Below are 15,443 nucleotides of genomic sequence, written 5' to 3' on the forward strand. Positions count from 1 at the left end.
TGCCCTAGAGGAGCAGAAATAATATTGTGCATATGAATAAGTAGGTAGGACTGGTATAACTGCATACTTAGCAAGATAGATGTACTGACGTAAAAGGAAAGCCACACATTAACTTTCGATTGTGATAGATTTGACACTGAGTGCCTTTCGGACAACCAGACCGACTCAACTCACTTATCTACGTCAATCTATCATAAATTGAAGTGGACTTGCTTTTTCTTCCTCCAAAACCACTTTCATCATCATGTACTGACTCAGTGCCAGCACATTCAATCTTATTCAGAACTCTCTTAATCTCTTTTGGTTCTGCACATTTCTGCTCGCTACACTTGTCTGTATCTCTGGAGAAATAACCATAAAAAGGTAAAGACACCTCGGGCTGATTTGGCAGTGTAAAATGCCTACCAAAACAAACAGCCTCGGGTGACTTCACATTTGCTGATAGGGGTGATGATTTTTAAAGCATGACTCACAGCTGTGTGTTCAGTACCCCTTGTTGCTTAAAATAACACAGGCAGCTTCCAAACAAAGCAGCCTCGATGTTCTGGGTCTCCACGGACAAGCTTTAGCGTACTGTTTAGCACTCCTTTTATAGGTAGTGACCTAGGTGAATTATGTAAGCATGTGCATAGTCCTGAAATCAACATCCAAACTCAGGATCTTTTTGCCTTCATAAGGCAATTCACAGGCTTTGGAGTGACATCCAGGTTGGACCCAAAAAAACAAGTCGAGTGATGTTAGTTTTTGATGAGTTGCTGAAGACGGGTCAGGGAGCATCACAATTTATTGCTGCCTCAGTCGTAGATACAGTATGTTTTGGTGTTTGTTTTATAATATATCATGGACTTCACAACTGAAACATACTTTATCTTGAAATGCTGAACTTATTAACCCTAAAGCAGAAATGAAATACAACTCCTTTACCTTCTTACTTCCTTACTGAGCTGTGGGGCTCTTGCAGGCTACTGGGGTAGTAGTGGGTTTACCGGTACCAATCGATTATACCTGCATATTTAATAGGCCATTTGGTTCCCATTCTATGCACTAAATTCCATTTTAAAAAGCTGTGGCCTCATCTGATCCTGGTCGAATTACTAGAATATGTTCTAGTTTCTTTCGGTTATAGGAGCTTATTGGTTAAAGATACTTCTTGCTGGTCGATGGGGATTTTTTTCTACATTGATTTCCCACAATGAAGGTGTCTTGGACATCTCTCCAAGTTTATAATATGGAGCAGACAACATATAATCGTCCTGCGGGGTTAAGGTTTATGGTAAGACTAAATTTAAACTTGCACAAGGGAGGCACTGTTTAGCCAAGCACTGTTTTTTCAGGTGGAGGTGGTCAAGGTGAAGACTGAAACACAGATACATATCCCCCGACATATACGCTTATTTCCTGTGTAATATTTCAGAGCTGTATTTTTTAAGGGGGACCAGGAGTCCTGATTCAGGGTTGGTTTTTACAGCCCAGCAGGTTGTCAGAGGTCAGAGGGGTGCACTTGAGGTTTGTTCAACCTTGTCATCATTACAGAGAAATGACTCTTTGAGTCAGCTCATTTATTCCACCTTATGACCATACTCACTTCTCCTTTCCCTCTTGTCTTGACCCATTGTTCACTTTCCCTCTTTCATCCTATCGCTCTCATTACCAAGTTGTCCAGACTTGCATTTATATTGTTCCTGGCCATAAATGTGAGAAGCAATGTGATGAATTAACTCGTGCGCTATGTTTTGAAAGATACCAGGGGGCTCCTTTAAACCCCTGCCCTTCTGTAATGTAAACATACCTCCTTTTACTCACCTCTTTCTCTTCTCCTTGGCTGTTCTCGGGCAGAAGCCCCAAAGCATCGTAAGCATACTTGTGCTTTGAGAAATGTCTGTGGAAAAGCCCTTGCGCATGGAGTGGAGGAGTCAGAATCTGCTCTCACATAATTTTTATTGCTCTTGTCAGCTGGCGATGCATTTAAGCGAGTGCAGTTTGCAAACCTCTGCATCCGAGCCATGTGTGGTTTGCTGCTCTGTGAATACATAATGGAACAAAATGAGCTCAACCCAACCTCCTAATTTTTTACCTCCTAAATTTAACGCACTCGGTATTGAAAAGTCAGAAGTTATTAACTCGTGCACTTTTTTTTATTGTGCTCGATGTGGAAAGGAGATTTTAGACAGATAATCCTTTCCAGGGAAAAGGAGGCTGAAGCCTGTCCCAGCATGCTTTGCTTGAGAGGCTGTGAACTCCTTGGATAGGTTGCAAGTCTGTTGCAATGCTAACATGTATGTAAATGGACAAACACATTCACACTTAGGGGAAATTTAAGAGGTGATTAGCCCTGACTCAAAGCCACAGCTAAGTAAGGAATAAAAATTGGATGAAGAACTTATGTGATGTGTGACTCTCACTTTCTCCTCCCTCTTTCCAACTGGCTCCAAGTGAGTCGATGGAATAGAGGTTATATGAGAGTCTCGCTGCGGTGGTCGGCTGTCTTTGTGCAGAGCTGGCTGACATCATTCTCACAGGGGGTGTGTGTGTGTATGTGTGGAGGGGGGTGATAGCTGGGGCAGGGCAGGGCTTGGCTTGGAGCTCTACAGCTGAGCCAGTTTCCTATGAAAGCTGGAGAAGTATTTGTCTTGGTTTTACAGTTTCAGAGTGCCTGTCATCTGCTATTGTACTCTACAATCATGACGCTCTAACCATGTCTTTCTTTCCTGTTTGCAGCACTGGGATGATTTTGATGGAGTGAGACATTGCTGTCAAGGGAGATCTACAATAAAAGCTGATATCTGGGTTAAGACAACTGAAGTTGCAACTTGGAATCGTCTCACCTGCATTCGAAATCTAAACTGAACAGAACTGAGAAATGGATGGAATAGACACCCTGCAGAGCTCGGCCCCAGAGACCAAGGCTGAACGAATTGCTCGCTATAAGGCAGAAAGGAGGAGGGAGCTTGCCGAGCGGTACGGCAACACAGACGAATTCACACCCAAATATGTCCGCAGGGACAGGAAAATCGGCGACACATCCGAAATAGTGTCCTCAGAAACAAAGGAGAAGGAAAAATGTGAGGATAACGGGTCAGAACAAACCTATACCAGGAGGGCCCTCAGGAATAAAGTAGCGGAACCTGATGATGAGCCTGCGCAGGAAGAAGGGGGTACCACTCGCCTCAAAACAGACACAACTTTATACACTAAATCAGAAGCTGTCTCCTCCACGAAGACATCCTCCCACTTCAGGTGAGTTTATTCACATTGTCACGAGTAAAAGAAAAATCACACTTCTCTTGCTGTTTTAACAAGACCAGTCGCAGTGTTGTGACAGAAATTTGGCCAGAGACATGAAACACAAAGCAGCCCAGACAACGACACTCAGAGGGCTAGTCAAGTGGAGCCCAGGCTAATGTCTCAGGAAGAACATTTATTATTTAAATAGTCTTGTATGGATCTAAGGTTTGACTCCAGTAAAAGTACAGAGTGCTGAGGAGCCACACAGTCTATAGCACACCTTACTTACAAGTAAATCTGTTTAAACTCGGAGCGTAATGTCCAGATCACCACTAACTGCAACTGAATCAAGTACAGTGGCTCCTTTCTGAGGCTTCCTTTGATTTATAGAACATCTACAGTTTTGCCAGTAAAGATAGCTATTAGATTACTGTAAACGTGTGTGCTGGCCCCTAATGAGGGAAGAGTAGGCAACAATTCAGCACACTATCTTCTGTTTGAAGTAAACAAGGCTGCTAGCATTCCCAAAATTGGCCATGTGTGCAAAGCTGAGCACTGCCTCATTTATTTTGCCGTGGTATGTGTTGCACTGATGACACGCAAGCTGCTTGTTTTGGTTCACTTTCCAGTTATATGGTGGAACTCGCATGTTTAACACATCTGAGAGTAACAAACTGGACGTGTCAGAATGACTTGGAGGAGTTTTCTATTCGGTTGACAGGAATGTTCTTAGAATTGGACACGGATGAAGTTACTTTGGGGATGTTTGAGCTGTAATCAAGCAGGGGATTCTGCTGTGCGCGCATAGCCAGGCATGTTTGTTCTTGAACAACAGCCCGAGGGAATGACGATGGAGACGAGCTGAGATGGACAGTGTTGAGATAATGTCGGAGCTTGGGGCTTATTCAGGGGAGGATATAAGCTATATTTGGCTCTGCCAAGTTTTCATGCCCTGTGCTTAATGAAGCAAGACATCTAGATAGCTGTGATTGATGGCTTGTTAGACGTTATGGACCAGTCATTTTAATAAATTGGGAAAGACATGTCTTGTGTTGTAATAGAGTACGTGTAGCATGGCATGTTTCAGCAAATCAACTTGCTAGCTTTTTTGTTTTTTTTACATGAGCCTGCTTTTGTCAAAAAGGTGTTTTAGTGCAAAAATAATATTTGGCAAACTACAGAGTAAAGACACACACAAAGTTATGGACTACATTTTTAATTAAAGAGAGAGGTTGACGTGTTTGTCTCACACAGTCACCTTGGCTTCTAATCTTGACAGTTTTACTGCATGTCGCAGTCCAGCTGTGCAGTCTTTTGTGCAGGCACGTTTCAGCAACAAAGAAGCTATTGTTATTATCGGAAACATGACAGCAGCTTGTCAGTGTGTTTTTCGTATATCATGTGTTTCCCTACAATTCTTAGGGAAAGTTGTACATGTCTGTGTTTTATCTATTAATTCAAAATCACAATGTGAAAATGTGGGGTGTTGTGTTGTGTCTTTAGGATCCTTCTGAATTGTATAAGTAGAATATATCCAAGATTCCTTGACTCGCATGTGCTTTTTGATCAGAGCGTCACCCATATTCACTGAACCCTTGCAGGCAACATGTCCGTGTCTGTCTGTTACAGGAATAGCATAAAGGAAACTGGAACTCAATTGTGTCAGTGATAACGAAAAACTGTCTGTCAACATGTTTATCTGTCGCTGACACGAGACCTTCCCTTGTGAAGTTAAAGTTGATGGGTGACATTCCAAAACACTGCGTTTGACACAATTAACTGTACTACTACCTAACTCGTTACTTGTTCATGTTAATGTAATCTGAATCTCATTTTAAAGAGAACACAGTAACATGGTTTGGTTGTTAATGTTAGCAGGTGTAGCACAAACGTAAGAGCACTGTTTGTACAGAAAAGTGATTTCTTATCTAAAACATACTGTACATACAGTGTTTAATCATGTGACATCATTATCCAACAGTATAACATACAAAAGTAAGATTATGGAAGTTGGGAAGGTCTATAGTTAACTCTACACAATACTGTACATTAACCGAATTTAATGCATGTGGCATATGCAACACAAAAATGCAGTTCAAGAAATGTGTGAATGGCATAATGCAGTATTTTGGCTCTGATGATCTATGTTATTAAGCATGTATAGTAAACATCAGTAATTGTTCCACTGGCATGTTGAGGTTAGCCAGTTGGATTGTAAAGAGGACTGAACGGGCTAATTATTGTTTGTGTGGCTGAACCATCACAGAGCTCAGTACCTGTCATATGAAGAACTGAGCTTCGTAACATTCAAGCGCACAAATTAGAGACATTAAAATTAAATCTTTTAAACTATACCGCAGGCATGATTATATCCCTTCCATGCTCATGCTTTATCCTGTCTCTTCCTGTTTCACTGTCTCACTTCATGTTTTGTGTGTTTTTTATTTAATAGAACAAGAGTGAGGATTTATTTTACTCTATTTACTGGAGGTGTTGACCCTCCTGCCTCGATTTGAATGTGTGTTTTCTCTCTTCGACTTCCCCCAGTGCTTTGTCTGTGTCGCTGTTGCCCTACGCGTCCTCTCTGCACTGCTCTCCACTCATCTTCGTGGTACTGTACATTTTTATGGCAGAGTAAGACTGACGCATAGTAGTTCCTCCCCCTTTAGCCAGCAGTCTGTGTGGGTGGGGTTGACGAAGTGTCACAGAGTGCTGTGGTTGTAGAGTAGGGTGTTAGATTAGAGTGATTAAGAACGAGGTGGCATCAGTCACTGAGATCTCCAAGGCCTGCAGCAGACTGTCTAGTAGCTGAATGTTACGCACTGTAGTGCTTTTACCCATGAAGCTTAAGTTAATTAATCATTTTAAAGTGTATCTGTATATTACACAGCACAGACTGCTGTGTATTACATTACTTTTGATTATTGTTACACCTACAGCCATTTGTGATCTTCCATCTCCAACTACCACATATTCACACTCAATAAATACATTGGCCTGGCATTTTTGGATTCCCCACTACATCACAAGTCTGAACTGAGGCGTGCCAGCCCAAAACTGTCAAAACTTTCCGTGGTTGCCAAGCCGAAGCCTCAAATTACTCGTAATGGCATACTGCTGTGAAAATTACTTTTCAACAATGTTTTGGGATTCAAACATGACACCAGTCCAAGGAAAAGTCAGGGAATACTGAGTCAGATCCAATAATTAATTATATTTTTGTTTTTTTGTTTTTTCCTTTATAATACAGCTGCACAGTCCACATTAAAGGGACCACTATACTTTATGACAAGCAGGGTTTAAAATTAGCACCAGCCTCCAGCCAGAGGCTGGTAAAATATGCGGTGGCTGGTTGATTTGCTGTGCTCACCAGCTGAAAGGATAATGGTAATGTATTGGATGGCAGCTAAAATTTGGACTTTTACTTTCCATTTTGCCAGTGGAGAAAAAAGTGAATCCAGATGGTCAAATAGCTTTGGAAACCCCGTCCCCCAACACCTTTGAGTCTGACAATTTCAGTCACTTTCCAAAACCGTCACCCAGACATTCTTCACCACTTCACGCAGTGGTTGGCCAGGTGTGCGGATGCCAGAGAGTAAGCAGTTTGAACTTCTCTTTATACTGTAGCGCTCCGTGTACATTCTCCACTTCACTTTACATCACTTTTCATGCAAACAACTGACAGAAACAACATTGTGCCTCCCTCCCCCAATTAATCGATTAGTTGTTTAGTCCAGAATATGTAAGAAAATTACCCAAAAGCACAGGATGATGTCCTCAAATGTCTTGTTAACGGTCATAGAAGAGTAATGAAAACAGAACATATTTAAGAGGCTGAAATCAAATAATTTTTGCGTGTAAAAAAAAAAAAAAAAAGGAAAAAACCCTACATATCTAAATAGTTCCCTTTTAATGTAATTATTGGCGACTGCACAAATCACTGTCATTTAGCTAATTGAAACTGCTGCTGTTTATTTACTGTATGTTCATTTATTTTCTGCACTCCACAGCTCAAATTTGCATGGTTGTGGCTTTTGGAGCACAGTGAACTGCACATTCAAGTGTGTCTGCCTTTATTGAGCCAAAACCAGTCCTTTAGAATAAATGCCTGCCCTGTATCCCGAACCTGCAGTTCGACTTGGGGCCATCTCCCCTTCCTCAGTAACCTCTGACCCCTCCCAGATGTCCACCATGATTCTCTTTGTGTGTTTAGCGCAGTCGTGTCCCCTCCTCCTGTTACATCATCACTGCTACCCCATAGGCAGCTGCTGTCCCCATCCATATTTAACGCCCATTACTTAGAGATGAATGGCCATCTTCACATGCTACCCAGGCAGTGCTGTTATATCATTGCCAACATGGGACTGGAAGAAAAGCATGAGTAAATGTTGTAGCGTATCATACGAGGCAATATAATTGGTGGCTTTCTGCAGCTGCTGTTTTCTTTTTTAATGTGGCTTGAGTGCACATTTTTGGATTATAGTTGCGTAAGTGATATTCCCAGATTTCTGTCTAGTTTGCAAGTAACAGGCAAGTCATTTCTGTCATCGCTTCAGTATGTTAAAGAGTGACCTCATTTATCTCTGTCTCCCCTAGGCTGCTGGAAACTGATGACACAGAGGAGCCAAAGGGTAAGACGAACTCTCCACTTTCACCACACTCAGATCCTCTATTGTTCCACAGACCGCATTATCCCTGAACTCACTCAAGTTCTCTGTATTACTCAGTGTTCAAGGAATACTGAGCTCATTGCTGATGTCAGATCACCTACCTGGTTTATAGATGTTGGCTGTTTAATACTCTGCCACTGATGAGGAGTGAAAGAAAACAGATCTACCGATGTCTTTGGCTCTGTTTTGTCCGCTGTATAATTCAAAGTGAATGTTTTGCCTCAGGCGATGGTTTCCTCTCTCCAAAAAATGAGGGAGATAATGTTTGGCACGTGTCTGCAGAGTTTTTGTTCAAAGACTGCGAATTAGTGGGTGCGCGCTTAGACTTATGTGCGTTTCTGAGCAAAGGCTGGATCATGTGCAATTACTCTGGAAGCTTGTTTCAGCCAGCTCGCATTATGAACTAATTTTGGAGCCTGCTGCTATAGGGAGAAGAAAATGGCTAAGTTTACACTGCTGCCTGCTTTTATGATTCACATTCAGCCACCTGAGCCCACAGAGTCTGTCCGTCAGTCTGTCTGTCTGCCGCCTGCCTGTCTGTGTCAGCGGTGTGTGTTCCTCTGATTATGTATTCAATTTAGCGGTCTTTCTTTGTGCTTGCTTAGTTGCCAGTCAGTGACGTTTGTGTGTGTGTGTGTGTGTGTTCGTGTGTGTTCAAGACTGCACAAGAGACAGAGTTATAGTGACAGACAGAGAGAGAGGTGATGGGACGCTCCCTGGAGCAAGGCAGCAGCGTCAGTATTCAGAAACAGTGTTGTGTAATATGTCTTATTTGCTCAGCTATTTCTTGACCTCACAAGTCAGCCAGGAAGTCTGGAAGATCGAGTCGAAATGTTATCTCAAATATAGTCAAATGGATGGAATTATGTCAAGGTTATATTATATTATATGCCAGCTGACTGTCCGATCTCTATGTCCTGTCCATAGAATTGCTAGTTGTTCAATCCAATCATGGATTAAAACATCACATTGGACCTGGACTTTCTTCATGTGAATGTGCACAGCATGCGTAATAAGTAGTAAATGACTGAGCTGGTCTATCCATGTGCAAATAAATAAAAGGTTTATCCAAACACCGATTAGTGAGTTTGACTCAAGCGCTTACTCACCAAATGCCGTGGGAAAAGCTGTGTTCATTGCACAAATCCAGGTTCATGGTCCTTCTCAGGAAAAATGGGTCTGATCTATGATGAAAAAGTTGTGAAATTTAAAACACAACATGAAGACAGACGTGAACAGTCAGTGGGTACTAATCATTTACTCACTGCTGCATATTGCCACACACAGTTTTACATCTATTAACACAGACAGGACATAAAATTACTGTATTTGTTACTTAACTGAGTGTTTCCCAGCTGTTATATGTCATTTGTTAATACATGTGGAAGATTATTTAATAAAGTATTTTAAATTACACTATAAAAACGTTAAAACCATGTTCATCACATTGAGTGTAATGGTTTTCTACTGTTTTACTTGAAAAAAAAACATGTCCTGTCATTGATTGAGACAAAAATGTGAATCGCAACATCTATACAGTATATAGGAACATTGTGAAGGCTTGATTAATTAAAACAGTATACAAATTAGGCTTTGGGCTGATATTAGATATCAGTGAATATTACGATATTTGCAGTTATCTACAACATAGATTTACCAACAGCTCTTACAGCAGCTTCAGGCTTTTATTTTGAAAAGAAAAATGCATGCTGAGCTGTCATGGCAGATGGGAATAAGACGGGACTGGCAGAGGTTACTACAGGTTAATTGGCCTTATGTAGCAGCATGCAGTGCATTAATGTATAGACATGGAGGACTTAGTTTCTAAAAACGCCAGCTCACCAGTTTGGCATTATTTCGGGTTTAAAGTGAGAGAAAATGCACAGCCAAGGGATTTGATTGAGGCTACATGTCTTGCTGTAAGACGTTAATATTATCTATTGATATATTTGGGTGGAACAATATCCCCCAAGCCTAACAGAAATAATACTGAATTCGGTTGCTTTGGGGCAGCTGTGGCTCAGGAGATAGAGTAAGTAGTCTACTGATCGGAGGGTTGGTGTTTTTGATCCCCACTCCCTCCTGTCCTCATGTCAAAGTGTCCTTGGGCAAGACACTGAACCCCACATTGCTCCCGATGGTCAGGCCAGCATGCTATGAATGAGCAGCAAAAACCTTGAGAAGTGCTTTGGACAAAAGATGTAAATGCACAATTTACCATACTTTGATTGATTACCTCCCAAACACGGCATGTAGATTAACTGATTAGAGAAGAAAAGGGGGCAGTGTATTTCTGTGGTTGGAAGACGAGAGCTAAACTTGTACTTAAAGGACCAAAGACACAGAAATAGGAACAAAGGGCAGTCAGTGTTCATCTTTAATTGAGATATGTGCGTGTGTGATGGCTAGAGCGTGTGAGAGCATTGGCAGTGCGTTCACATGGCTGATGGCGCTTCCTGTCCAAGCTGGCAGAGGATTCGGTGCTCTGAGCCAGAGTGCCTCTCATGGTCACATCAAGGGTTTCCCCGACCCTCAAGCTCTCCCACAAGCCAGCGAGAAGAACACAATATACTGATTTATTGAACCCTTTTTGGCTAATATTCACATATGTGCAAGCTCTACTGGTCATTACAAGGTCAAAGGTGCATCCAATAAGTTCTCAGCAGCTGTAACTGGTGGATAAGATGGATTAAAACACTTGTGGAGAAGTCAGTAAACTTAAGTGGAGGTTTTTCCATGTCTTGAGTTTTTCTTTTTTTTTTCTCTCTCTCTCTTTCTCCGTCGCTGGCTTGGACGGTGGATGGATGATGATGTAAAAAAGATTGGACCCGAGTCAAAGCTAAAAGAGTGCAGTCTGAGTGGAGTCACCAGTCTGCAATGCATAACGTTTCATCACCTGAACTAAATCAAGCAAAGTTCTGGACAGCAGGGGAGCCTAGAAACATAAATCAAAACTAGAGTATATGGCCTCAGCGGAACATTTTTGTTTCCAGTGGAAAAGGGGACCAAAAAAAAGTTTGACAGAGATTTGTTTGTTCCTTTTTTCTTTTTTTCTAAGAGGGGGAACAATTTTGGCTTGAAGTCTCCCATTGTCGAGGCAATAAAAACAGACTTAGAGTGGGAGAGGGGGTTTGAGTGTGCTGACTTAAGAAATTTGTGTTGTTTGAGAATACCATTAAATTTAATGGCTTGCTTTTGTTCGCATTAGAAGTGTATATTCTCAGGGCTGTTTTTGATTAGACAACTCCCATGAAATCATTTCTCTCTTGCTCATATGCCCACACACAGTAATAATATTCCTTTCTTACACAAGTACATTGTTTAATCATAAACTCTGAGTCTAGTGACTCTTCAAACCAACTCTGAGACAGGAAATATCTCTATTTTATCTGATCCAAAGAACTGCAGAAGCCTATAATATAATATCCTGTAATTTTTCAAGCTGTTATCCACGGCAAGGAAAACTTCCACCTTACCTGGAAAGACTCTGCTGTGTATATTGCCCCCTTGAGTACAGCATGTCTTGACTTTTAAAGAGATTGGTGTGTGTGGGAGTTTGTATGACTGTTCTCTCAGGCATAGACTGATTTGCCTGTTTAATCTACCTTTGTGCAAGTTTCTGTGCTCAGTCTTGCAATTGTATTCTCCACTTACTAAAAGCCAGTGTCTGTTTGACCATCCATCAACGATGCATTATGTTGTGGATACCAAACACACACTGTCCATCTTAAACCCTGATTGTAAGATGACACCCTGATGCACTGTTAGTGCAAATGTGTGCTCTCTGTTGTATTCACGGTCAGCCTTGTGTGTGTATTCTTTTTAGCTGACAAGAAGCCTGCGGACTCAGCCCAGAGGACGTCCAACATGTCTCTTTTCAAGGTTTGACTTCTAACTCCCTTTATCAAAATGTTTTGTGTATCTAAACCATGATTCACTGTTTCTTTTTACTGGAGAATAAGTTTGAACAACTTCTAGTCCCAAGCAGTGTTGGGCATAATTCACAATTTAAAATTTTGTAATTATATTAAAATTACTAACCGCAGCAACTCTCTATTACTTTGGAAGTTAGGGGTCAGCTTGTCTGCTATCAGTTTGGTCTCTCTACTGTCAGTGGACAGACTGGTTCATGCTAGACTAGCACAGGCGGTGGGGGCAGAAGACTTAAAGTAATTACAAAGTTGTCTTGTTTCCATGCATTCACCTAAATTTCCTCAAAGTTGGAGAGTTTATCACTGCGCTAATGAGGTCGGGTCTTCTGGAGAGCTGTGTGCAGTCACCAAAGCCAAGCTTGTGGCTTGATATTTAGTATATCCCTATGTATACGAGGGCCGTGTTATGTGTTAAATACAAAAGATGCAAACCTAAGGGTGTGGAAGCCCTGGAAAAAGCACCTTTGTCTGAGCTGTAGCAGAGATGCCCTGGAATATAAATCTTGTTCTCCAGATGTAAGAAAACACGTTTGTTTAGTACCGAGCCAAACAAATGTCATAATATCATAATTATTGTTTTCAGCGAAACTGAAAACTGTGATGCAAAAATCATTCCGACAAATCATAAATCATACCGCAATCACAATATCTGTCAAAAATAATTTCAACATGATTGTTACTTACTTCATCAATGAGTAATTAATTAAAGCTTTCAAGCAGCTAGGCCAACAAAGGCTCCAACCCATTGACAGGCATCTCGGCAGTCAGCCGTGGTGTTCGCCGCTTGCTATTCTCAACTCAGCCCAGATTTAAATGTGATAGCTCCAAATGACATCACACACTAAACCAAATCCAAGCTTCAAAACATCAATATATAATCACAGTGATTTAACAGATTTATCTGCATTTTTCTACAGTCTACTGTTGATTCTTCTCATTTCCTTTTCTGATTTACTCCCAGCTCTTTCCAGTGCAGCTGGTGTACACTTCAACCCTCTCGGGAAGTTTGCTCCATTAATAACAAATTGAGCTGTTCCATACAGCTCTGAGCTGTCCTGCACCTGGATGCACACTTGGCCAAAGTCATGACTTCACACCCACTGGAGGTCTTAAAGCAATGGTGGGAAGAGAAGTCTAGAGAGCTAAAAGATCCACTCAGAAACAGAAACTTGATAATGTCCCCAATCTTATGATAGATATACACATGTGCTCTTGAAAATGCAGAGATTCCCCCACTTTCCCAGGCTGCTTAGGTTTCAGAAGTGGTTAGGTTTCGTAATATTGGATGTAAATAGCTGTTCTAGCTTGGCCTTTACAGACCAGGAGCAGTGCCAAGGTTGGCCAAGTGAACCCAGATGGCAGTAAGTTGCTCCGACCAAAAACCTGCTGGGAAAACAAGCGAGGCTCTCACACTCATAATACTTTTGTTCTATCTTTTTTCAGCTCTCTCCGTCCTGTGTCCTACCCTAAATCCCTGTTATTTTAAGGTGTCTCACTTGAAAGTCATCAGCAGTGATAGATGCTCCTCTGCTGTCTTCACTTTTCCCTTATCACTCATTTCTCCTCCACAGTCCCTGTTGACAGCCGGTGAGTCAGTGTCTCCAGCAGGAGAAACTGAATAGGAGTGAGGTTACACTATGTCTGCTTTCCAGCACGGATGGAGGCTATAAAAATGTATACATAGAGACTTCTGGACAAAGATACACCTCGTTTATATTTCAAATTTCCAGACTGAATTTCCTGAGTCTATAAAAACTTGTTTTTTTATTCATGCTGGGTGGAAAAATAAGTTCCTTTTTTATAATCAGAGAGTGTAAGAGGCCTCTAATTCTGTAGGCTTTGGGGGTGCAATTTTGTGAGAAAAGAGCATTTGATTTCTGTTGCTTGGCTCACAGCTGGAGATCCACTTATCTTCAACAGGTCACCCCAGGGCCTTGGTAAAGTGTTTACTGACAAAGAATCTGACACAGCTGCATGGTTCACACTGTTTGTGTCTGAGAGACTATGAAAGATTATATTGGTTTAGGTTGAACTAGAATTTGTAACAAGTCTAGGTATTGTTTTTCTGTTTGTAATCATTATACTGTACAGCTAATATTGTGGTAGGTAACAGTCAGTAGGTGCATTTCCATCCATCTGTTTCATGTGCCTAAAAAACACAGAAAAACGAGTGGAAAGGCAGAAAATTTGGGGAAACTAAAGCGCTAAACTCAAAAAAGGTTTTAAAATTTAAATTCAAATTCATCTGCTGAATTGAGATGTTTCTCTGTGCTCACCTTTAATCTTTTTTTTTTTACGAGCTTTATTTTGTGACATCACGACTAGTTTGAAGCCAATCACAGTCCAGTAAGCAACTTACACAAGTGTGATATGAAGCTTTCAGCACACAAACACTGAGGATGGACATTTCAGTGAAGTAGAACTGGGACAGAATTCAACTTTCTAAATACACGCTGGCATATTCATAGATTATGAGTTTATCAATAACAGGAGTAGATGTAAATTTTAGAATATTTAACCAAATAATAGGAGTTTTTAATGGAAAATCATGTCAGACACAAATTATTAATACAGTATTTTTATTTCCTATGATATGTCTGGAGGGAATTTTTAACCTTTAAAGATAGATTTTAACCTTTAAAAAATAAAAATGGCTCCCTTGAGGGCACTTCACTTTAATGTGGAAAATGCAGTACCAGCATAACTCATCTCTCTCCGTTTTAGTTTTTATTGTATGTACTCAGGGTGGGCAGATACTTCACAATCACTTGAACGCTACAGCTTTAAACTCTGAGCAACTCGACTGGAGTATTTGCAAGGGTTAAGTGTTTTGCTCAAGTGTTTGGGTGGAGCCTCATTCATTCATTCACTTCCCCTATCAAGATTTGTTTTTCACAGCTGGTGTAGGACTTTGGCGGAATGTCTTTCAAATGTAATACTAACCTTTGAGCTACAAACTTGTTTTTGTCTGTAGGACCTGGAGGGGGCAGAGGATGGAAGCAGCGGCCGATGTGGCAACAACAGGCTAAAGTCACAGCTGACCAGCAGCGACGAAGAGGATTCCTCTACCGGGTAGGCAGGTCATAGTCTCAGTAGAATGAATCAGTCAGGAGAGCAGAAGTATCGATTTATTAGGGAAACTGCACAGTGGGAGAGTTTTATCAGATAATTGTATTTAAACTGGGAATGGAGTCTTCTTTTTCACCATTCAAGTAAGAGATTATCTAAGAGACATGTGCTACAACAAAAGCGGACTGAACAAACAGATTCAACCTGAAACCAGCTGGCACACACACACACAGCGATTGTATGTAGCACAGAGATAATTACAGGCCAATTCAAGGCTGTCTAATGATGTATACTGGTGCAGAGATAAACCAGATAAACCTGCAGACCTTCTCTGGTACCGCACACTCTGTGGCACACATGCATAAACGCACACACTCAGGGAGCCATGGTGCTGCAAACCAGATTGAAGTTAATAGCGGCAGCAGTGAGAGCCAGAATGTATTCAGCACTGTAACCACTGGAGTAAGAGGGTCTGGACCAAAGTCAGATGTGATATCAGTATATCTGACGAATTGAAACTGGCCCTTGTCCTTGATCTTTTGCAGCA

General features: G+C 41.3%; 1 protein-coding gene across 1 annotated transcript in view; it reads left to right on the forward strand.

Annotated features, from left to right (window-relative positions):
* svild (supervillin d) overlaps positions 1–15,443 on the forward strand; it is a 45,058-nt gene that overhangs the window by 10,033 nt on the left and 19,582 nt on the right. The window contains exons 2-5 of the mRNA XM_084343052.1: positions 2,719–3,237; positions 7,822–7,856; positions 11,722–11,777; positions 14,802–14,899. Coding sequence (XP_084199178.1) covers positions 2,861–3,237; positions 7,822–7,856; positions 11,722–11,777; positions 14,802–14,899 — 566 coding nt within the window. The 5' untranslated portion in view covers positions 2,719–2,860. The remainder of the gene's footprint in view (positions 1–2,718; positions 3,238–7,821; positions 7,857–11,721; positions 11,778–14,801; positions 14,900–15,443) is intronic.

This window comes from Pagrus pagrus (genome assembly GCF_965226575.1).
Source record: "Pagrus pagrus genome assembly, chromosome: 21".
Lineage (NCBI taxonomy): Eukaryota > Metazoa > Chordata > Actinopteri > Spariformes > Sparidae > Pagrus > Pagrus pagrus.